Below are 25572 nucleotides of genomic sequence, written 5' to 3'. Positions count from 1 at the left end.
CTAGGCAATGACGCTGAACATCCTGCGATTCTGGGCATATCACTTAATCTCCCTATGCCTACCAAAAAAATGAATGTGTCCTCATGTAATGTATCTGGTGCTATGTAAAGTGCTCTGATACCCAATTCTGGTCAAGTTCAAGCTATATAAAACTCTGTAAAATGGAAGAAAGTACGTTTTCAGTTTTGTGCTGACATTTATCCTGGTCATCCTCCTCTGTGCGAGTTGCCTGGAGAGCTTTCCAGAGGGTAGACCTCTGTGGCAGGAGTACCCGTCCACCAAATTTCTGAATGTGCAATCTTTAGGTGGCCAAGAAATTGCCTGCGTAAAAGTTTAAGGGTGGTTGCAATTCATTAATTTTTTCCTTATCTCATTCGTGAAATTGTCTCAAAATTCCATGTAATACAAGAATTCTGCTGTGGCCGCCATGTGCATGAAAACTGAACATAACTTATGCTATCGCGTACAAAAGCCACACCATTTTTACATGAGCCATATGCATGCAAATTGTACAAAAGGAATTGTCTTGGGTATGAAAATCATAATATATGCATGCCCAGTGCACAGGCAGCCATTTGCATGACATTTTCTAGCAGAACCAGTCTCCCGTGTGTGAAAATGATACAAAAAGCATAAGTTTAGGGAAAAGAAAAAATGCAAAACACAAGATCAAATTTATGCTTGGGCTAAAAAAACATTATCACAGTCAAGCTCAGTTGGGGACGTCTTTAAATATGTTTTTCCCATGTATGATGTCTCTTTCCCGAAAAAGCTCTTGGGTAATGCACAGTGCATTATTTATCGGCAGCCAGCTACTAGCTACTGGCGACCTCTAAAAAGACTGATTCACAACTCTCGTCATTTAACCGATTGCGCCGCTGGTAATTTAGACCTAATTAAACCTTTAGATTGTGCTCTTAATACTAGTTGTGTGCTGATGTCTGTTAGTTATTAGTTTATAAACACGCTGCAGCTTCAAACTTTCTAAAAATATGGTTTAAAAACACACACAACGACCTGCAGCATGGTGAAGATATTCTGACGTCACTTCCTGAGATGTAATTAGGTGACAAGAGTTTGTAATAGCCCTTCAATGTATGCTTGTCATTGTGGAAAATGGCTCCACTGGTAATGCAGAGTGTCTTAAACTGAAAAACGTACCACCTGCTACCCTCAAATATGTCTTATAGACAGTGTGATTGGTGATCAAACTCACGGTTGAAGGTGGCTTTCTCGGCGTTGTTTGAAGTAAGAAAATGCAGAAGTAAATTTTTGTGGTAAGTACAAAGCTTTGGTCCCACAAAGCACCTGAGGGCATATCATCAAGCGTCAGCGATAATTATTGCTGGCCACGTTTAGCGTGCACAATTCTAACGCCGTCTATCACCAGATGCTATCGCCCGGTCAGCGCACTATTAAAAACGCGCATCGCCGAGGCGATAGAAATCCCGGCGATAAGCGGCAATATCGCAGGATAACCAGAGATAAAGAAAGCGTTAGGGAAAACATTGTAGATAGGGAGATGTGGACTTAGCATTATGATCCACCTCCCGTGATACATATTGCTATGTCGGGAAATTAGCAGGCGTAAGAAACAGGCGATATACCTGGTTAGCGCTACTTTTTATGTCGCTAGACGGGTTAGCAATTTCCTTGTTGATAGGGAGAAGCTGTGTTAGCGATTATTTCCGCTGAATTTCAGTCAGGAACGCCTACCTCGCATCTCATTAGCGATGCGATGCGAGGCGCTGCGCTAAGAAAATTGGCGCAAAGGCATGGATTCACGGATTAGCGTGTCCATGCTGATAGGGCCATTAAATTATCGCCGCTTTTCGCCCGAAAACGGGGGCTAAAGCGGCGATAAATTTAACGCTGGGCCTTGTTGATGTGCCCCTAACTTCTCCTTAATGCACCTGGTTCTGGAACATGCAGCAGAAATACATCAGTGCTGGCTAATTGTCTCTTTTGCTCCCCAAACTAAATTTGCTTGAAGTAGCTGCAACAGTAGAAATTATGCAGAAATAGAACTTTGATGAAAGGTCGCAAAGTCTAAAAACCGTTAAATAATGAATGAATAAAATCAGTGTATTTTAGAGAAAATTAGGCTCCTTTACAGGGACAAGCAATAAAAGAAGGACGATAAAAATAGTTCCTAAAGAAAATGCCACCCTACAGATAGGTTCTGTAGTTGGACTATAAATGCTAGAGAATTGACGTACTTCTCCGGGGCGGGCGGGAGTTCCATAAGTCTGATCCAAAAACTCAAGGAAGTGCTACCTGAATGCTTCATTTGTCCTGTGTTTGTTTCTTGACACCGGCACATGTTTACGGCTGTCCACCACATGGTGGAAAAGTGTGTCTATTTCTCAACATCAGCAGATGATGTAACATTGCAAAATATCTAAACAAGAATAATTCCAGCACCACCAGGCCGTTCTTAGAGATATGGATGGCCAGGAATTGGTCATATTTTCACATGTGCAGGAGTGTGATGAGAAGGAGGGAGCATTTGTACTAGCATTTAAAAAAAAAATTTTTTTAGAGTTTCATATAGCCCGAACTAGACCCGAGACATCTGGTCATGTTGGACTTGTCGGCGGCCTTTGACACCGTCCCCCATGAGGGCCTCCTCTCTAGACTCCATGAGATTGGCCTTAGGGGGACGGTGCTCAGCTGGTTTTCATCATTTCTAGCTGACCGCCGACAAACGGTCTGGGCCTCCCCGGACTCTTCTGTGATGCCGCCGTTGGGTGTCGGGGTCCCGCAGGGCTCTATTTTGAGCCCGACCCTTTTTAATATCTTTATGACCCCTCTGGCGGCATTGGCGGAGTCTTTCGGGGCCCGGATCGTGTCCTATGCTGACGACACTCAGCTCCTCTTCTCTTGTAAGAGTGGAGGAGATTTTAATGGAGAGGGCATCCGGGATTGCCTTGAGGCTGTCTTCAGATGGTTTCATTTGAGTGGCCTCAAGTGCAATTCTGAGAAGTCTGAAGTCCTCTTCTTTGGGTGTGCGTCGGATCCTGACTGGCAAAGTTGGTGGCCCACCAACATGTTTCCTCCATCCCGTCCATCGTTGGTGGCCAAGAACCTGGGGGTCAAGATCGACAAGGGCCTGACGATGAGAGCCCAGATCTTGGGGGTGACGGGTACCTGCTTTGGCCTCCTCAAGGTGCTGAGGAAGTTTCTTCCCCTTCTATCGGAAGAACATCGGAAACTGACCGTGCAGGCTTTGATCGGGTCCAGGTTGGACTATGCCAATGTCCTCTACCTGGGCCTGCCAGAGTATTTGCTGCAACGACTCCAGGTCGCGCAGAACGCCGCGGCGAGAGCCATCTATGGCTTAAATAGGCGTGCCAGTGTCGCGGGTCTCCTGCAGGCCTTACACTGGCTACCTATCCGCAAGCGGATCATTTTCAAAGCGCTGACTCTGGCTTACAAAGCCCTCCATGCCGGGGGGGCCAAGTACCTCCAAAGGAGACTGGCCTTTTATCATCCGGCCCGCGCTCTCAGATCGGAGTCACAGTTCTTGGCGGTGGTGCCACGTGTGAAAAGAGCTCGCATTGGAGGTCGCTCCTTTGGATTGTTGGCACCACAGTTGTGGAACTCTTTGCCGCTGACACTTCGGGGCGCCACTAGTTTACTTGCTTTTAGGAAGGGTCTAAAGACCTGGTTGTTTACTTTATAGGCTCTGTGTCTTTTTTTGTTGTGTTCCCCTTTTGTTTTACTGCTGTGTTATGTTATTTCATCTTAGGTCTCGCTGCTAAAGCGCCGGGATACTCTTTTTGAGTCGCCGCGCGCTATACAAAAACAAACATAACATAACATAACATAACATCGGGTATCAGAGCGCTTTACATTAGCGCCAGTTTCGTTACAGAACACATTCATTTTTGTTAGGCACGGGGAGATTAAGTGATTCGCCCAGAATCACAGGATGATAAGCGTTGTTGCCCAGACTCGAACCCGGTTCCCCAGCTTCTAGGTTGATCACTCTAGCCGAAAGGCTACATCCTCTCCCCTTAGCAGTGAAAGTGAGTGGTGAAGGCCACAGTGGCCTCATGAGAAATATAATGCGCCCAGCCATACTTCTGCACAAATTAAGCACTGTCGTCTACTATTTCGGATCAGGGGTGAGTCGTTGTGGATCCCAGTGTGGCTGCAGTGACTTTGACAGATACATTTGAGAGTGCAGTTAACAAGGCCTCACATACTTTACAGCTTCAATGATGATCATGAGACCCAAGAAAACCAGTACAGATCACAAAGATGGAGATATTGTATTGGAAGTAAGAGACTTGCCTCAGCATCACACTTACAGTCCTGTGTGCTACTTGGGACTACCTCTTCAAGCAATAGGGGAGCTCTGCACACAGCCCAGTCCTGTAGTCTGGGGATCTTGATTCAAAAGCAGAGACCAACAATTGCAGATCAGTGGCTAACAAGAATAGGCATAGACACCAAAGAGTCCCCAAGCAAACAGACCTAAATGGTAACCATGCTATCTGCTTATGCAGCAGCAGAACAACACTCAGGTTGCGCGCCTGGGTCACAAGTGCTGCAGGAACTTCATTGACTGGTGGCAGCTCACACTGCCCCAACTCAATCTTCGTTCCTCTGATCCTGCCAGCTCTCATGATCACTCACTCTGTCTTGTCTGGGATGAGCTCCAGACAATTTGTCTCAATTCAGGAGGCCACTTCGTCCAGAGAGTTTGTCAGATAATCGAAGTTCTGACTGAGGGCTGCCATGAAATGAGAAGCCTGCTTAGGACAGGGTTGTTGGTGCACTGAGGCTAATGCAGAGCACACTTCTGGGTGACCCCCAGCTTCATATATACATTGAACTTGATAGGGCGACGGAGCTGGTCTTCGCAGCACCCCATAAGGTGGGTAACCAAGGGAAACACAAGGCTACCTTTGGAGTCCAGGAACAGCACCGCCTTATCAAAAGAAAAAAGTTAAATATGACCTAAACTTCAGGTGAGCGCCTTCACTGTAATACTGGGTATTCCTTTCAAAGGCCTCTACTTGAGCTTCAGAGAAAGAACATCACAATTTAAAGGGCCCTCCAGCAAAAAGAAAAAAAAATGTCCTCTTACCCAGTGCTAAATTTGAGCAGGTGGTTTCCGTTGCTTGGCGCCGGCACTTAAACCGTTCCGTGCTCACGTCACCCAACGGCCGACGCGAGCACTACCTGCCCAGTGCTGCACACGACCGTTGGCTGACGCAGCCCCGCCCACTCTTTAGAACTCCCGCACCGCAGCAAAATTCACGCCGCGGTTAAGGTGTTAATTGTCAACACCGGCACTTGTGACAGCTTTTAGCTGTTTGTGTAGTTTGGAGATGAGTAGGGTAAGAGTTGCTTAATAATTAAAAAGAACTAATGCATTTAGCCCTACCATTCTTTGAGCTTTCGGGGCCTTAACAGTCTGAATTGCCTCAGGTGTAGCAGTGTGATGGTTAGTAGTTGTGTAGGTACCGTCATTGGCAGCGTTGGCAGGTGGTATGGGTGGAAAAGCTGCAGCAGCCTCCTAACAAGGGCCCTGGCACTTATGTTTTTAACAAATTAAGCACTCCTCTAACCCGATGTTGCATCATCAACGATCAGCAGCGGTCCATGCAGGTAACAACAGTGGGGCGGCAGGGCCGTGTAAGGGGGGATTACGAGGGATGATGCAGAGGGAAAATTAAGGGGCAGATTTATGATAACTGGCGCATCCCCAGGGATGCGCCAGTTATTTTGCGCCGCTGCTCCGCCACCCATGGTGCGCCGCATTTACAATGCAGCGCACCATGGGGCAAAAACGGCACAGATGCGTGACGCATCTGTGCCGTAAAGGTGGCGCATTGCTGGAGTTGCGTCACAAGCGCGACGCAGCTCCAGAAAGGCTCGGGGGTGCCCCATCTATACAATGCTTGTCAAGACCTACGCCTGCTTCAAGCAGGCGCAGGGTTTTGACGCAGCATTGGCCTCAAAGTGACTGAGTGAAATCTTATAGATTTCACTCAGCCACTTTTGCGAGGCGCACCTGTCCCGGAACGCCCACCCTGCGCCGGAACGCCCACAAGTGGCGCAGGGCTTTACAACGTGACGCATCTGCCTAGATGCGTCACGTTGTAAATGGGTCGTAGGGATGCGCCACGTTTACGCCACAGTTGCGTGACGCAAACGTGGCGCATTCTCATCATAAATCTGCCCCTAATTATTTATTTAATTTTCCCTTGTGATCGTCCCTCGGAATTCCCCCTTATACGGCCTCACCGCTGTTACCTGCACAGACCGTGGCTGTCAACAATCCTCAACAATATAGGGTGATCCGGTGTCTGGCATTTTCACCATCTGCCCTGGCAAACGTCAGTAAATTTAGCACATGTTCCGGTTTTCAGAGAGAGTTGACTAAATACATAGGGACAGGTAAAAAGGTTTCATATGTTCCAGTGCAGAATGAGTTAAAGATTCCACGTAGCTCCCCTTAGTGCATCTTGTCTGTGTTTTCCGTGTGCGTGGGGGTGTCATTTGAGTCGTATTGTGCCCCTCGTTCGATGCAAAATTGTAGACCTACTTCTATGTTTGTGGAATGTCCTGGCCTTTGGATTTTAGGATCTGGTCACCCTACAGGAATAGGGGTTACTCAATGCCCTTTTGGCTAAAGTTTGGTGGGGTTGTAAAACCTAATATGACGTCATTCGCTAGATTATTTAATGATCCTCTGTTGAATCCAGCATTATCGTCAATAGCCATACAAAAAAGTACCTTAGTTCTACAACTCCATTGCGTGGACCCTGTGTTCCAAATAAACAGCTTACCAGTTTGTTAAGTCTACACCTCTAAGTATCGAAAAAAAACTCCCAACCCTAAAAGATAGACTGCCTAGAACCAGTCTCACTACTAACTATTGGAATATAAAACTACTTTGTGCAAATGTTTGAACGCTTTTCATATTATGTTGTGTGTGATTTATTAAATTATTATTTTTCAAAGTCTAAGCACTGGCTAGAAATTTTATTATTAACTATGTTTTTTGGTTTCTGGAGCCCTGGGTCCCTAATGTCACACCACCTGCGTGAGAAAATCTTAGAATGCGCGACTTCAATAACCTGAGGGTTCAGGGTTAAAGGTGAGTATTTAGAGCTTAGTTGTGGGCTCAATAGTAAGATTAACCCTGGAACACCATTGGTAAAAGACTGTGATTGTCATAATCTGAGCCCAGTAACACCTGCAGGCCCTGGGACTCATGAACGTTTCCACAAGGAGTTTACTCGATATATCTACTAACACTGCTGCACTAATGGTTTCTGAACAATGTCATTGCCAACATCGTGCCATCAGGTGGAGAGCATCGTGCCATCAGGGGGTGAGAATCATGCAATCAGACAGAGAGCATTGTGCTACCAGGCAGAGAGCATCATGCCATCAGGCGGAGAGCATTGTTCTATCAGTTGGAGAGCATGGTGCCATCAGGTGGAGAGCATTGTGCCATTAGGTGGAGAGCATCGTGCCATCAGGGGGAGAGCATCGTGCCATCAGGGGGAGAGCATTGTGCCATCAGGGGGAGAGCATCGTGCCATCAGGGGAGAGCATCGTGCCATCAGGGAGACAGCATCATGCCATCAGGGGGAGAGCATCGTGCCATCAGGGGGTGAGCATTGTGCCATCAGGGGGAGAGCATCGTGCCATCAGGGGGAGAGCATTGTGCCATCAGGGGGAGAGCATCGTGCCATCAGGGGGAGAGCATTGTGCCATCAGGGGGAGAGCATCGTGCCATCAGGGGGAGAGCATCGTACCATCAGATGGAGAGCATTGTGCCATCAGACAGAGAGCATTGTGCTATCAGGGGGTGAGTGAGCATCATGCCATCAGACAAAGATCATTGTGCTATCAGGCAGAGAGCATCATGCCATCAGGCGGAGAGCATCGTGCTATCAGTTGGAGAGCATCATGCCATCAGGCGGAAAGCATTGTGCTATTAGTCGGAGAGCATGGTGCCATCAGGTGGAGAGCATCATGCTATCATTTGGAGAGCATCGTGCCATTACGTGGAGAGCATCGTGCCATCAGGCGAAGAGCATCGTGCCATCAGGCGAATAGCATCGTGCTATCAGTTGGAGAGCATCGTGCCATTAGGTGGAGAGTATTGTGCCATCAGGCAAAGAGCATCACACCATCAGGGGAAGAGCATCGTGCTATCAGGTGAAGAGCATCGCACTATCAGACGGAGAGCATCGTACCATTAGGGGAAGAGCATTGTGCTATCAGTTGGAGAACATCGTGCCATGAGGGGGTGAGCATGGTGCCATCAGGCGAAGACCATCATGCTATCAGTAGGAGAGCATGGCACCATCAGGTGGAGACCATTGTGCCATCAGGGGGAGAGCATCGTGCCATCAGGGGGAGAGCATTGTGCCATCAGGGGGAGAGCATTGTGCCATTAGGTGGAGAGCATCATGCCATCAGGGGGAGCATCATGCATCATCAGGGGGAGAGCATAATGCCATCAGGGGGAGAATATCATGCCATCAGGCAGAGAGCATCGTGCCATCAGGGGGTGAGCATCGTACCATCAGACAGAGAGCATTGTGCTATCAGGGGGTGAACATCATGCCATCAGACAGAGAGCATTGTGCTATCAGGCAGAGAACATCATGCCATCAGGCGGAGAGCATCGTGCTATCAGTTGGAGAGCATCATGCCATCAGGCGGAGAGCATTGTGCTATCAGTGGGAGAGCATGGTGCCATCAGGTGGAAAGCATTGTGCCATTAGGTGGAGACCATTGTGCTATCAGTTGGAGAGCTTTGTGCTATTAGGTGGAGAGCATCATGCCATCAGGCGAAGAGCATCGTGCCATCAGGGGGAGAGCATCGTGCTATCAGTTGGAGAGCATCGTGCTATCAGTTGGAGAGCATCATGCCATTAGGTGGAGAGCATCGTGCCATTAGGTGGAGAGCATTGTGTCATCAGGCGAAGAGCATTGTGCCATCAGGGGGAGAGCATCGTGCCATCAGGTGAAGAGCATCGTGCTATCAGTTGGAGAGCATGGTGCCATGCGGTAGAGAGTATTGTGCCATCAGGCGAAGAGCATCGTGCTATCAATTGGAGAGCATGGTGCCATCAGGTGGAGAGCATCGTGCCATTAGTTGGAGAGCATCATGCCATCAAGTGAAGAACATCCTGCATCAGGGGGAGAGCATTGTGCCATCAGGTGGAGAGCATCTTGCCATCAGGGGGAGAGCATCGTGCCATCAGGTGAAGTGGATCGTGCCATCAGGGGGGAGCATCGCGCCATCAGGTGAAGAACATCGTGCCATTAGGGGGAGAGCATCATGCCATCAGGGGGAGAGCATCTTGCCATCAGGTGGAGAGCATCGTGCCATCAGGGGGAGAGAACTGTGCCATCAGGTGAAGAGCATTGTGTCATTAGGGGGACAGCATCGTGCCATCAGGGGGAGATCATTGTACTTTCAGTTGGAGAGCATCATGCCATCAGGGGGTGAGCATCGTGCCATCAGGGGAAGAGCATCGTGATATCAGTTGGAGAGCATGGTGCCATGCGGTAGAGAGTATTGTGCCATCAGGCGAAGAGCATCGTGCTATCAATTGGAGAGCATGGTGCCATCAGGTGGAGAGCATCTTGCCATTAGGTGGAGAGCATCGTGCCATCAAGTGAAGAACATCCTGCATCAGGGGGGGAGCATCGTGCCATCAGGTGGAGAGCATCTTGCCATCAGGGGGAGAGCATCGTGCCATCAGGTGAAGTGGATTGCGCCATCAGGGGGGGAGCATCGCGCCATCAGGTGAAGAACATCGTGCCATTAGGGGGAGAGCATCGTGCCATCAGGGGGATAGCATTTTGCCATCAGGTGGAGAGCATCGTGCCATCAGGGGGAGAATATTGTGCCATCAGGTGAAGAGCATTGTGCCATTAGGGGGACAGCATCGTGCCATCAGGGGGAGAGCATTGTGCCATCAGGGGGAGAGCATCGTGCCATCAGGAGGAGAGCATTGTGCCATCAGGCGAAGAGCATTGTGCTATCAGACAGAGAGAATTGTGCCATCAGGCGAAGAGCATCGTACCATCAGGGGGAGAATAACCTGCGTGAGAAAGCCTTAGAATGCACAACTTTAATAACCTGAGGGTCCAGGGTTAAAGGTGAGTATTTGGGGCTTAGTTGTGGGCTTAATAGTAAGATTAACCCTGGAACACCATTGGTAAAAGACTGTGATTGTCATAATCTGAGCCCAGTAACACCTGCATGCCCTGGGACTCATGAAAAAATTTCCACAAGGAGTTTACAAGATATATCTACTAACACTGCTGCGCTAATGGTTTCTGAACAATGTGATTGCCAGCATTGTGCCATCAGGTGGAGAGCATTGTGCCATCAGGGGGTGAGCATCATGCCATCATACAGAGAGCATTGTGCTATCAGGCAGAGAGCATCATGCCATCAGGCGGAGAGCATCGTGCCATCAGGCGAAGAGCATTGTGCTTTCAAGCGAAGAGCATCGTGCCATCAGGCAGAGAGCTCCGATTCTGTTGTCTGACAGGAAGAAGGCATTCAGAGCAAATACCTATATTTTCATGTATGTGGCTAACTAGCTACAATGAAGGTAAGGAATATTTGTAAAAATAATAACACTCCCACCCAAAACAAGAATTTCCATTTTTTTCTGTAAAACGATTTTCTTCCTCGCCGCTTAACGTAAGGAATAAAACATAATTTGGAGCCCTGCGTGAATAAAGTGTCAGCCTCCTTGCCATCCAGATCTACTCCCATTCATAGCTCACCTGAACCTTCGGAAAAAGGAGGTGTGGTCTGCAAAATGGCCGATGTATTTAGCCCCAATCGCTCCAGCAACCCACTTTATCCCACTGGAATCCTGTTCAACTTAAAATCTTTAAATACATAATTTACAAATATTTTAAGAAACGACTATGGAGTTAAATGGGCCAAAAACATCATTATGCCCTCACAACGCCGAAAGTGAGAGATAGCCTAACGTCTGTCGTCATCGTAATTTAATCCATTGATAAGAAAAATAATGACATCTTGAGCAGGGTGGTTGAATGACTTGTGATATAGTGCCATGTGGTGCCTTCAGCACAAACTTTAGGCGCTAGAGTTTGTTCATCAGTAAATTGAGTCATCCCTACTTGAAGGAATAAGCCACATTCGCCGTCATCGAGTCAACAAGCAGAAGGGCCACCTGCCTCTTAAGGCCCAAAGATATTTTCCAAGTACGAATAAGAGGTCCTAGAGCTAGAGGTGAGTGATCAAATCACACAACACACTTCACTTTACCCGCTATAACGCCGTGAGCTAAAAGGAAGATGGTGTGATAACAGCTGTACATGGAATTCAACAAGCAAAGTCATTCTGACTTTACATATTGGGGCCTGGTAGATCTCTCCACCTGAAAATGTGTTGTTTTTTTTAAACACAGGGTCAAACAATTCATTGTGCAGCACAATTTTCCAAATACATTGACCAGCCAAAAGTTTTAAACCTCATAAAGTTCATTCAGCAAGCAGTTGAAAAATTCAAAACTTAAATGCTTTACTTTCAAATCCATTACAGCCTGCGTGCGCGATTTTTTCTCTGAAGAGGCACTTTTAGGTTGACAAAGGCATCAAGGACAGCCGAAATGTGTTCCTTTGTTATGTTATGTTATGTTAAAATGCGTTTGTATAGCGCACGGCTACTCTAAAAGAGTGTCCCGGCGCTTTCCACAGTCAGCTACAGTGTAAAAACATAACATGAATAACAGATCCCAGAAGCAGGAAGAAAGAAAGATCCACCTAAACAGAAAGATTAAAAAGCCAAGTTTGATTTGTGCAAGCAAGTGCTGCTACATTAAACGAGGATTTCCCATACAAATGAGTGCAAGCTTCTTCTGGATTTTGGAGATGAGTTCTTGGATATATATATATATATATATATATATCCAAGAACTCAACTCATATATATATATATATATATATATATATATACATGTATGTGTGTATATATATATGTATATATACACACACACATATTATATATATATGTATATATATATATATATATATGTATATATATATATGTATATATATATATATATATATATATATATATATATATATATATATATATATACATGTAGACTTACATGTGATATATATATTTTTTATTATATATATATATATATATTTTTGTATTTGAATAGAGAGTAGGTTTATATTGTGGGGTTGTTGGTCTAATTGGGTCTGTAGGAGTTGATATTTTAACCCTTATATGATGGATTGGACAATAAGTGTCCTATGAGAACATTTTTGGCTTATTGCATTCATGCAGTTATGTATTTCTTTTTTCCTTTTCTCCTACTTGTTTATGGTAAGGAAGGTGGGTGTCGTGAAGTATTTCATTTATGTTCATGCACCATGTGACTCACTTTGGAGGTGGAGCACTGCAAAGAGAAAATGTATTTAAAAAAATGCTGACCAGGTGTCTGGTGTGTGATCAAGAGCACGAGTTGCTCGAAACGCGTCGCCTGAGAGGAAAATAAAATCTACCTGACTGCAGCCTGGGGTCCGTGTCTTCTGTTGCTGTGGCTGAATGTTTGCAGTGCTGAGGACTTGGCTTTTATATATATATATATATATATAAAGATGTGCTCGTCAGTCGTTACACAAACGCACGCACTCCGGGATTAATTTTCACATTTTCAAAAGCAATTTATTCACTGGCAACGCGTTTCAAGCTTGTGGTCTTCGTCACGGCCTGGATTACTCAACCACCTTTAAACAAAATCCATGACATTTATTTTACAATTTTTTTTAATTTCCTGAAAACATATTTGTAACAGGAGTCTGCCTGCCTTCTACCCAATTGCAGGGTTGCTTTGGTGTCTGATGTAATATGCACGGTTGGAACACGTTTTCTATGTCTATTGTGGGTAGATTTTGTTTAACCCCTTCGCCGCGGGGCTAATTCCCCTGCGGCACTGGGAGGGAAGGGGGCACGCGCAGTGCCACGGTGCTCATGACGAGCTCAGCTCGTCACGCTGCACGGTGGCGCTATGCTGATGACGAGCTGAGCTCGTCATGAGCACGCCCGTTTTTTAGAACGCTCAGCACCGCGGGGGAATCAGCCCCGCGTGTGAGCGCCGCGCGTGTCATGACGAGCTCAGCTCGTCATCAGCACACAGCCACCGCGCTGCATGACAAGCTCAGCTCGTCATGAGCACGCAAGGAGTTAAAGGTGGTTGTTAATTAACGTTTTGGTTTTCGATATTTTTGCTCCAATATTCTTGGAGCTTAATACTTAAAACTCAATAAATAATTTGTTTGAATTGCCTTGTTCAGAGGTGAGGGAACCTGTGTGTTTCTGAAGGCAGAACCTTAGCTGTCTCTGCCATTAGAAACCTTTGACCTGGTGACCCATCCACCAGAGGACCATCCTTAATATTTCATCTTGTGTAGGTAAACAAACAAGACCATGACATGTGGCAAAAAACTACCTCCACTTCTGGGTCATAGATTTTCTGCTTTTTTCAAACAAACTCCTACTGTGATAATTTGTTTAAGAAAAACAAAAAGGCCAGGCCGGACGCGGCTGGACAAATAGTGCTGGCAGCGGTGGTTCGGATGAAGCTGTGAAGGGGGTGGGGGCTAGACTGTGTCTTAATTACAGTTGTGTAACACTAAGTAAAAATGCTCAAAGATTTCCTAAAAAAACAGTTGTGTGTAGTAATTTATTTATATTTACAGATGTATGCAGTACATGGTCAATCAAGGAGAGTGGAGGAGAAATTTATTATCGAGGATCCCCAGTTGGGTTTCTTGTAGGACCCTCAACAGTAATGTTTAGCCAGTGGTATTTTAACCTCGCCACTAGCCCTAAATATTTTTAATCAATTCAAGAAGTGTGTTTGGGACAGTAGGTCATTTTAACAAAGTTTTTAGTAAGGATCCCATAAATGTCTCTGATACGAGAGACATCTCCTCCTGGTGGAGGATAATACCCATTGATGTCACTCTCAGTCATAAGGACGTCGGTGAAAAACATGCCACTGACTGAACGTTACTCTTGAGGGTCCTACAAGAAACCCAGTTGGAGATCCCATCCCTTGATATCAAATTTCTCTTCCACCCTCCTCGATTGTGTGTTATCTTACATGCGAAGCAGAGGGGAACGCCTCCAAGCTTCTCACTCCCACCCTTGGATTATTGCACACCGTGCATGGTCACCAAAGATATAGATACGATTACCAGGTAACAATAAATGAGCCAGGTAGATCTTTAAGTGACGGCGGAAGGAGAGAAGAGTGGGTGCATTTAACCCGTTTACCGCGGCGATAATTTTGCCACAGTGAAGGGTGTTCTATTATGTGGGCAGGGCAGCGTCGGCCAAAGGACATGCGCAGCTTCAGCACTAAGAAGGTAGTGCTCGCAACGGCCGTTGGCCGACGACAGCAATGAAAGGGTTAAATACTGAGCCAGTAGCGTTGCATGGCTGCCTTAGGCCCTGGTGCAAAGCGGTACAAAAGGGGGTGGTGATGGACGGAGCATCTGACCCAATCAAACACTCACACCCAGTCAACAGATCTGGGTTATATCCATCACCGTTCTTTAGCCCACTCTGCCACCCCAGTTCAGACATGGCCATATGCAAATCAGTCTGACCCTGTGCATCATGGGAACAGTCCAGCCCGAACTGCCAAGCCATGCCTTCCCTGGACCGGAAACAAGCTTCCTAGGACCGGTTTCTGGCATTTCAGCCGTCTTCAGCCAGGCTTGCTTGAATCCAGTGGCAAAGTGAGCAAGGGACTCACGTCTGAGCATACCCTGCCAACTTATGGCGAACAAAGAGGTACAAAAGGGGGTGGTGATGGACGGAGCATCTGAACCAATCAAACACTCACACCCAGTCAACAGATCTGGGTTATATCCATCACCGTTCTTTAGCCCACTCTGCCACCCCAGTTCAGACATGGCCATATGCAAATCAGTCTGACCCTGTGCCTCATGGGAACAGTCCCTGGTCCAAGCAAGGAAAGTGTCCACTTTGACTGCTCTTGGGGTAGTAATAGACAGTAACTAATGTTCTATGACCTGGTGCCACTGCACCTGCTACACCAATGGTAGATAGCCGAATATACAAGATCTTTTGAGTCAGTTCATGGCCCTGCCTACTGCTGCATAGTAAAAGTGATAGCCCTAACCCTGACTTGGTGTTCTCTGTCAACAACGCTCAGGGGCATTGCTTCCATTGGTGCAGCAGGTGCAGTGGCACCGGGCCCAGAGGCTTGAGAGGTCCCTAAACCCTGATTATTGCTGTATTTTACAATTCAAACTGCATCTAGAGAGGGCATTCCCTCCATTGCACTAGGGCCATGACACACTGGTTGTGCTACGGACATAGCTATGACTGTCTGAAAGTGCTAGCAGTCATGAGAATGATAAAATGCCCGTTTCACACCTACCGAGGCCACCATACAGCATCTGACGAGTTCTGCAATTTTAAGGCGTAGCCAGCCACTCTGGAGGCTGTGGCGTGTATGCGACATCGAAAATAAACAGAAATAATCACAATCTGTGGGTTTGTTGGCGTAACTCCTGTGTTGTATTTAATCACTTCCCCTTTTGTGAAATTCAGCGCGAAGACCTGCTCGATCCCGACACTTGCTTACTTCGTTTTCTCACATGTTGCACATTTCTAGCTGATTCACGCACGTTGTGAAACTTTGTAACGGACTCTTGCGCAGGGGCTTATTTACAAGCCCCTTACGCCACCCATACATCACTTTTCCCATGTTAAAAATGACACAAAAGTGGGACGTAGAGTGACTCGGCGAGGCTTGAGTGGCTCTGCGTCTCCACAAACCAACTGCACTTGGAAGAGAGCCTTCATATGCTTCTCGAATCTTCTCTGGAAAGGCCCCATGAGCACAACTCAACTACGAGACTTTTAACGGAGAAGATACGGGCTCAGGTTGCCCCGAGAGACGCTAGTAACCTACCTGGCATCAGAACCCTGGCCCCCAAATCACCCGCCCTACGCCTGGCCCCCAATTAACCCACCCCACCCCTGGCCCCCAATTCACCCAGCCCACCCCTGCCCCCCAATTCATCCAGCCCTCCCCTGGCCTGCACAGACTCACCGGTTCCATCAGGAGTTGAGCGGACGTAGGTGGGCAACATTTTCAGGGTGGAGCCGGCCGCTCCCTCCTTCTTCAGGCCTCGGTCCATGTTTTCTAGCATGATGTCACGGACCCTGGCCAGCGCCTCGAGGGACAGGTTGAGGGGCTGCAGGAGGCGCTGGACCTGCGGAGAGGGAAGACATAAGGTTAGACTCATGGGGCTGAGGCTGAGATGTCCTTTGGGGCAGAAGTTATCAGATATATAATGCATGGAAGCCAGCAATCACTTTATAGATGCCTTTCTCTAACTTTCTTTTAATAATGTGTTTGTAAAATTGCTACTCTACTGTAATACGATATTACCAGTGAGCAGTGACTTCATAATGCCTGCTGCCACTAGAGTGTCTGCAAGGCCACACTATACAGAGTAGAAATTAAGGCAAAGTTCTGCTTAATGGTTGGGAGCCTGTCACTTGCTAAAGCCCCGGAGTCCTGGATAGAGGGTTTGCTTCCCATATAACCTGTTCCATCCTGTACCCTGTCCTTAAACTCAGTATCAGCCACTGCAATAGAAGACATTCCTTTTACAATGTTCCTTATAAGGCCCTGATTGCATGTGCCCCAGAGAAACGGGCAGTTATTATCACACCTGATAAAAGAAGATACCCCAGTATTTATCACGGACGATAATTATCCCTTAAAATGGGGAATAACGTGGATTTTGGTTCTTTTCACACAAAAATCTGCATGTCTTGGTATTTAATTGACCTTTTTCATCAGTTAGATTCTGCTAGGCTTGACCTGCTAATATATACCAGGGAAAAACTCCAGGGTTGTGGACTTCATGTCACCGATGCGTAAAACTTGTCACCTTTTCGCAATTGGTAAACAAATGGTTCCATTTAATAAGAAATTTGGGGGCATATTATCAAGGACCGGTGTTAAAATTATCGCTGTTTTATGGGCAGGAAACTGTCGATAATGGGCTTGATAATACGCCCTTGTTAATTCCCACAGAAGCCCATGTTAACATCAGAACATGGGCTTCAATGGGAATTAACAAGGGCATATTATCAAGCCCATAATCGCCGTTTTATCTGCAGTTTCCTGCCGATAAAACGGCGATAATTTTAACACAGGTCCTTGATAATATGCCCTTTGTTCTTTTACAGATTTCAACAAAAAACATTAGACGAGAATTTCCCAAAATTTCAAAACACATTAAATGAAGCAGAGAGAAATATAAACAAGCATTTCACATTTTTACTGCTATACAAAAGTGCTTGTGAGAGTTTGCACAGTGAAAAATGTCAAACAAATAACGCAGTGTGTTCGCAAATGCATATCTAGCATATGCCCCAGTTTCTAGGTATTGTAAGGTACACAAGAGAACAAAAACATTTGTTATAATGCATAAAAAAATTGTTTTAGTTAACACTGTTAGGCATTTTATACAGTAGACTGGGACGATATGTGCCTTGACAATTTTTATCTTCGATCATCAATCTACGCGTGTTTCGGCACTCGCGCCTTCTTCAGGAAAGTCACTAGGGAGAACAGAGTTGAAAGATACCCACAAAAATATATGTGAAGGATATATGCCCCACATAAATATAATACACATTGGAGTTAGAATTTACACAATGTTTGTGTCAATTTACTGAACTCGTTTAGAAAGAACGCCCAGTATCTTACAGGTGATGTGAGAGACAGACAGCTCAAAAGTAGAAGAAAAATGCCTAGCTATCATAAAGTGACAATACACGAAAAACAGAAATGCAATGTGCCAAAAAATAAAATAAAATAGAAACCCAGTGCAACAGCCATTTTGCTTGTCATTGGGGCTTTTGACTTTAAAAATGTAGTTTGAAACACGTGATACAAGAAGTCAAATAAAGCAAATTGCAGATGGAACTTGTACCCGTCTTTGGCTTCCTAAGAAAATCCTTTCTCTGGAGATTGGCCAGTAAGAGATGTACTGATGAGAAGTTGAAGATCCTATAGTAGTAGGAAAAAACTACACAGCATGAATCAATATCTTCTGCTCATTAAGGATGTACTTCCTTAGACAACTGGCAAGCTCAGTGATGATTACATAGAAAATAAAATGCAGGGCCTAAATCTATAACTGCTCATGGGGACTGGACAGACCTCATCACTAGAGTGACCCGATGAGGGTGATATATCGTCATACAAATTACCTGGAGCCACTTCGTGAAAAGAACGCGGGCAGGGTACCGGTGTGGTAGAGGTGGACTAGCCAATAAAACAACAGCTACTAGTTGCATCCCTAGTGATGAGGTCTGCCCAATCATCATCGAGCTTGCCAGGGCCAGTTGTTCGAGGATGTACATCCTTAATGAGAAGAAGATATTTTGAATGAATGAATGAATTTTTTCCTACAACAAACAAGTTGCTCGCAGTCACTTACAATCTTTTTAAGTGCATGGGCATTGACAGGTAAGTCAGTCGTGGAAGCCCACTGTAAACTGAGATAAGATTTATGTTTTATAACTGTTGAAGATAAGTATGTTTTTTTTTCACATGAATCATGAGGCCCAAAGAGATCATCCCATTGACTTACGGTTGTACTCAACATTAGTCATCAGGCGGAAGAGGAAGACACCTCATCTTTGCATAGTCGCTGTCTGAATTTCACGGTGCTACCTTGGAGCCCAGATCCAAGCACTACATTTCAAGGGAGTTCAGACATATTTTATTTGTGCTCCTTCATTTCTCTACGGCTTTTAGCAGTGAGGTTCGCGATACAAGATCTTTGTGGTTTCCCGAGAGACCACAGAAGTTGTGTCAGGGCTGCATGTATTTGAAAGACATCTGAGTTGTCCAATGGGCAACATTTTCTACTCACCGCCAGGTGTCTAAGACAGACCATAGCAAAAATAACCGTTGATGGGCAGAATGCAGAACAATGTCATACATTCACCCCAGTACAGAGATCTGGGCCTAAATCCATCGTTTTTTTGCCCTCCACACCACCCCAGTTCAGACATGGCCACATGTAAATCAGCCTGGACCCTGTGCCTCATGGGAACAGTCCAGCCCGAACTGCCAAGCCATGTCTTTCCTGGACCAGAATCAAGCATCCTAGGACCGGTTTCTGGCTTTCAGATAGACCATAGAGCACTACTCTGCCTGGCGCATTGTAGACTTGATGGTAAGATAAGCTCCCTGCACCTCACCACCACCTGCTTCAGGTGGTCCTTCCATGATCTGTTGAAGAAAGCAGTCTAATCCTAGTAGGCCATGCAGAGCTGATAGATGCCTTTGGGTGGTGAATGCAAACATCTCCTTGACATCAGCTGACATTGGAATCTGAAAGTAGCTCTGGTCAGATCAGAAGTACCACGTTATTTAGTGGCACCCAATCTGGCACCCAATCTGCCCACCAGCTAAACACCGTAGGGACAGAATGGGCATTTATCTTTGTGATGATATTCCACGCAACAGAAAAGGTGAGTCGACCCCCGCAAAGGCACCAAAAGGCTGAAACAAAGAAAGACGATGCAAAAGATACCCAATTGCTTGCGTTATTTTATTAGGGTCTGTCTTTTAGGGTTTTATAAATCTTCCAAATCACATTCCCTGGTTCCTTCTTCCTGGTGGTCCAGGGGGCCGTGTCAAGATACTGATCTTTGGCTGGTCCCTGAGCGATAGAGGCAGGCAAGGGGGAAAGATGCTTAGGTTAAATAAATGTTGGAAATGTTGGGAGCAAACTGCACTGGCCGGCCTGCTAGGTGTGAACTTTCCTCAAAGAGTAAGGACTTTCATGATAATTAAACTTGAGATAATAAAGGTTACCAGAAAGTAACTGAACCATTCTGAGACACCTTCTACAGCCAAGAAATGTACTTGGTCGGGAAGCCTGTATACAGGGATTTTGCACTAGACCCTGCAGGAGTTAGCCGCACCCGATAAAGCTTTGTAGTTTAAGGTTAGCGGAGGCATCATATTTTTTGGTTGAAGCTTTGAAAAAAGGATTTTTTTTGCTACAGCCTTTGGTTGATGCTCAAAGAATATAATGATGTGTGATTCTAAGCATTTGTCTTACTGCACAACTTCCCTGGCTAATTAAAAGGACTGGTGCCTAGTGCCAAAGCAAATTATGTCACTGCAGCTATTAAACATTGTGGGCCTAATGTGCAACACCCCAAGTCACCAAGCATTCAACTGGCTTGTTATCCTGAGTTTTTGTTGTTGCCCTGTGATGGATGTACTGATGTGTAGTAGTACAAAACTGACTATTGATAAGATTCTCAGAATCCAGCCTCATAACAGTCTTCCAAAAGCCGTGTAAGCAGCAACAGTGACCTGTGACAGACCGCAGACCTCAATCGTTGCATTCTGAATTGTAAGATGTATTTCTTTTTATTGCAGCCTCTGCCTATTCAGGGGCTCAAAGATAAAAAAATGGCACAATGAAAATTGATGGAGGCATGAGGAATGCAGCAGTCCTCTGCACCATGGTCCTCTGGACCCAATGCTGACATCATACACTCATGCAATGGGCGAGGTTCCTCAGGGGCAGGTTTCATTTTTGCAAAATGATACCTTTCCCTTTGAGTGTTAGCATACAATCAATGGTTTATAACCACAATTTACATATTTTTGAGAATTGTCAGAGAGATGCAGAACTGGCGTGAGACCATCACCTTGTCATGGCCAGGCTAAAGCTGAAGAAAGCATGGATGTAAATGACATCCAACGCCAGCGATATAACATCACCCTCCTCAAAGATGCACAGAAACGAGTGAATACTCAGTCACCCTCAGTAACAAATTTCAAGTCATGACAGAGACTCAGTACAAAGCCATTGGGACAAGATCAAAGAAACAGTGACATCAACCTGCCAGGAGATATTGGGGCCAAAGAAACAGCAGCATAAAGAATGGATTTCCACTGATACTCTGCAAAATTCAAGTGAGAAAGGAAAAGAAAGCTGCAGTCATCACTAGCTGAACAAGAGCAGAAAAAGTTAAACCCCAAGGCAAATACACCAGAACAGGCAAGCTTAAGAGCAGTCAGAAGAAGATTAATCAGTGGTGAAGGGTGTGGCTAGGCCAGCAATCATAGTGTTCGCTCTGTGAAGAACTCTGCTTCCCCAGAAACTGATCTGCCTTGCTACCACCAGTCCCCGGGGCCATCCAACCTGGGCTGAGCCCTCTTGGTGGTAGTGGTCCGCTTAGTGATAGTGGTCCGAAGCGCCATCACCCACATACTTTATTTGGGGGATACTGCCCTCGGAGAAGCAGATCAGCTGCAGACTCCGAGGTGACTCTTTGCAGAGAGCTCAGCGGCCGCTGCAGTGACTGTAGCAGCGAGAGAGGACCTAAAGGGGCTTCGATCAGAGGCATGGGAGGAGCCCCCTCCATTGATAGAGTCTCTGCCTGACCACCAATGCGGGGTCCCGGTAGATCCAGAGGGCCGAGCTGCATCTGCGTTGGGAAGGGATGTGCTACTGGTTGGCACTGTGGCCTGGGAACGGAGCTCCGATGCTGGGCCTGAGCTGATGTGTCGTTGGTAGTGCCGTTACGCCATGAAGCTAAGATAAGGAAATAATAGGCCGACTAGACAGGAAACATGACGAGGGGTGGCAGCTGGCGGACGAGAGGCCGCAGAGCCATGGACGGTCGTCCATACCTGCTATGCCGGTGTGTGACAGGGGGCTGCCCTATTGCAAATACTAAAGTGGTGTGTTATGTGGGGGGCCACCCTACAGCTGGACTTTGGGGAGGGCACCCTCACAGGCCCCCTCTAGTCTGACTAAATCATGCCCCTTCCTGGCACTGAAGCAGAGAGGATTGGCCTACCACAATAGCCCACGGTGAGGGGCATGGGCGGAGTCCGCTCGGGGCCCATGCCTATAGCATGTGAATAGTGTCGGGCGCCTTGCTGCGCATTCATTGACCTGGTGAGGGTGGGTCCTGGACGCATACATAGGACATCCAATGTGCCTATCGCATGCTACTTGAAACGGTGACCCCTGCCCAGGTCTATTCCCAGCTTACACATACTGCCCTACCGCACAGCTCCTGGTGCGGATATTCATGAAGGTTAAAGGGTACAGCATGACACCTTGATGTGCTTGACTTTGCCTAATGATACTGTGGCTTATCTTTCATTCTTCCTCCATCGCCTATAACTGGTCGTGGGACACAGTGCGGTGGGGCCTTGGAGATGATCACGGCCCACAGTCAGCCTTGGAGAGGTGTGACAGAAGACAGGACTGCTTGCCTGGGAGGTATTTTTTCTTGCCTTTTCTTCCCCGGATGGCATTTTACTGAGGAGTCCCGACTAACTGTCACTGGAATCATTGCTCTCACCTATAAGTGCTGGCACCCGCCTATGAGAGGAGGGGTTGCCTCTGTCTTGGTCTGGTGATCGCCACCTCCACATCATAGCAGTATCAGCATGACATGGGACAAACCAGCCACATCGGCCTCCCAGCAGAAGATAGATAAATATACCAAGCAGCAGGCCCCATCCGGGGAGGTGGGCGTGATGGAGGGCATTCCCACAACAGTGTTGGATCCACAAACCTCGACTGTTCTCAGTACAATCCAGGACCTCAAGGTCTTGCTGCCTGGCAAGATGGGGGAACTCAAAGTGGATCTCGCGCTGATCAGGCAGGACCTCAGGAATACTATGCACAGAGGTATAGGGTTGGGTGTTGGAGACCGAACGCATCATCAAATTGCATGAAGAAGGCTTGGCCACCCTGCAACGCCTGGTGGGAGAGGTGGAGGCCCGCACTGAAGACGTGGAAGGGAGATCCAGAAGGAACAATCTTCATTTGGCATCCTGGAGGGAGAGTGCTCCACACCAATGAAATTCATATGGGACAGGCTGAATGGTTGGGTCCCCAAAGACAATGTGTCGGGATGCTTCATTGTGGAAAGGGCACAAAGAGCACTGATGGCTAGACTCCCTGTCAGAACCCCTCCTGGACCATTCATTGTACGAGTGCTCGTTATGCTGATAGAGATGCTGTCCTTCGGGCAGCGAGCAAGGCAGGCCAATTAACAAAGCAGAAATTGAGAGCCACAGAACTTACATACATGCTTCTATTCCCTGCTCACGTCAAGGTACTTTTCCCAGCCAAGAGCTTCTTCTTTGACTCTCCTGCGGTGGTGTGGGATTGGGTTGAGGAGGGACCTCTGCAGCACTTTGCCAACGCCTTGCCTCCCGGAGAACAGGGGAGGCCCGAAGGGGTGGTGGCAGCCCACTGAGGGAGTAGCACACAGCCTTTCACAAATTCCCAAGAAGAAGGGAGTGAAGGGTCCGCTTTTTGGGTCCCGACCATGCTGCTTCTGGAGGAGCATCAACTACTCCGGTGGATGGACACTCTACACCTTCCAGCACCAATAGGCCACCACAGGTATCACCTGCTATACCATAACGCTGTCTGAAGGCGTACAACTGGAGTCCTGCACACATGTTCCACATTGCTTGGCTTTGCTCTTCTCTAGGACAGAACCTCAACAAGGGTAGTTTAGGATAGGTTGTGTCGGGGAAGGGTAAAAGGGCAGAGGGGGTTATACAGATCACATGGTGGCCCCGTTTACATTGGTCCCTAATCACACCACAACAGGTACTTCCAGTTCACAAAGTATGAGGGGGTACTGAGGGTAGTGGAAGGGGATGGGGTTCAATTTTTGGTTGTATTTTCTTATCTAGAGCAGGAGCTGAGAATGATGGCATGTGGGACACATTTGATCCGTAGACACAATACACAGTCACACCTGAGATATGGCTGACCGTCATCAATTGTCAGGCTTCATGCAGAGGCATACAATCCTGAATACACTCACATTTTGGTCTTGGAATGTTAATGGGATGCTGGATAAAATCAGGAGAGGAGCGGTGCTGAAGGCTACTTTACAGATCAACGCAGATATAGTTATGTTTCAGGAGATCCATCAGCTGGGTAATAAATGCTCTTTCCTGGCTCACAAGTGTTACACCCAAGTGTACCATTCTGGGTTCCATCACGGCTCCAGGGGTACAGCCCTCCTGATTCAGGGACGCGTCACCTTGGCAGTTTCCAAGGTGTGGCACAATGGAAAGGGCCGATATGTGGTGGTGATGGGCATGCTCCATGGCCGACCTCGCTTGCTGATTTGCATCTATGCCACATCCCCTCTCACCTCCGATTTCCTAGTTAAACTAGGCAACCTCATATGAGACCTGCCGGATGCACCATGGTTGATAAGTGGAGACTTTAAGGGAGTGTGCTGCATGACTCTGGACCACTCTTTGGCTGGTCCTGGTTCTAGGCATGAGCCTACACTCAGGGATACTTTTCCAACTAACTGGAACTTGACGGATGTGTGGAGGGCCCATCACCCTGCTGAAAGGGGATATACCTTCTATCGTTTAGATTATTTCTTCATACAAAACCGGAAAGGCCATCGGGTCATTTATGTTAGGGTGTTGGCCCGGGGACTCTATGACTGCTCGTCAGCCATGACAGAGTTGGTTTGGGGATAAGATGGTGACTAGAATGGTGGCTCCTCCAAAAGGGCAAATTCTGGGAGATTCGTCAAAATAACTGCCAGCATTTCCTCACTGATAATAAGGGTTCTGTGGACTCCAATATTACACTCTGAGAGGCTCAGAAGGTCACACTCCGGGGACGCATTATTAGCTACTGTAAAGGTCAAAAAGACACAGCTGTGAGGAAGGTTAGGAGCTGAAAGACTGTGTACTTGAATTGGAACGCCAATACTTGTTCAAGCAGCAAGAACCCATACTACGCGACTCCCCGCGCACCCAGACCCTGCTCTCGCAGAAGCTGACACAGGAGGCAAGGGAGGCCTGGTTGTCCACATGTAGTAGGGTATACCAATGGGGCAACAAGACCAGTAAGATGCTGCACTGACTGTGTACCCACAGAGAGGTGGGGGCCCCGGTAGCTTGTTTGCTGTTAAATGATGGTTCTCAGGTAACTGGTAGTAGGCCCATCGTGAATGCTTTCACTGCCTACTATAACTCTTTGTGTAGCACGGACCCCTGAGTCACTGTATGGACCTACATTTCTGTCAGATCTGCCTATGCCTAGTCTGACCCTCGAAGAGTGCGAAGCACTGGAGGCAGACGTGATGTGCGACGAGCTACATGCTGCCTGCCACAGCTCCATGCTGGTAAGGCCCATGGACCCAATGGCTTCCTAGCTGAGTTTTGGTGCCTGATGTGGCCCAAGGTGGGCCCTATCCAGTTAGAGGTGTTCTGAGAGGTGCTGGAGAGAGGAGATTACCCCCAGGATCTCAGGACAGCCGAGATTGTGGTTCTGCCGAAGCCCAGTACAGAGGGCACCCACTGCAGAGATTTCAGGCCAATCTCGCTCTTGAACTCTGAAGCGAAAATCTGGGCTAAAGCACTGGACACCTGATTAGCGGGAGTCATTACTCGATTGGCCCACCCCAATCAATCT

At 47.0% G+C, this 25572-nt stretch overlaps 1 protein-coding gene across 1 annotated transcript in view; it reads right to left on the bottom strand.

The window, feature by feature from the left end:
* Nucleotides 1-25572, bottom strand: part of HK3 (hexokinase 3) — a 397869-nt gene that overhangs the window by 222671 nt on the left and 149626 nt on the right. The window contains exon 3 of the mRNA XM_078652800.1: nt 16143-16305. Within this exon, the coding sequence (XP_078508926.1) occupies nt 16143-16305 (163 nt within the window). The remainder of the gene's footprint in view (nt 1-16142; nt 16306-25572) is intronic.

The sequence above is a fragment of the Lissotriton helveticus genome, chromosome 7, assembly GCF_964261635.1.
Source record: "Lissotriton helveticus chromosome 7, aLisHel1.1, whole genome shotgun sequence".
NCBI classification, from domain to species: Eukaryota; Metazoa; Chordata; class Amphibia; order Caudata; family Salamandridae; genus Lissotriton; species Lissotriton helveticus.
The sequence above is the reverse complement of the archived record's forward strand: the minus strand, read 5'-3'. Positions and strand labels throughout refer to the sequence as shown.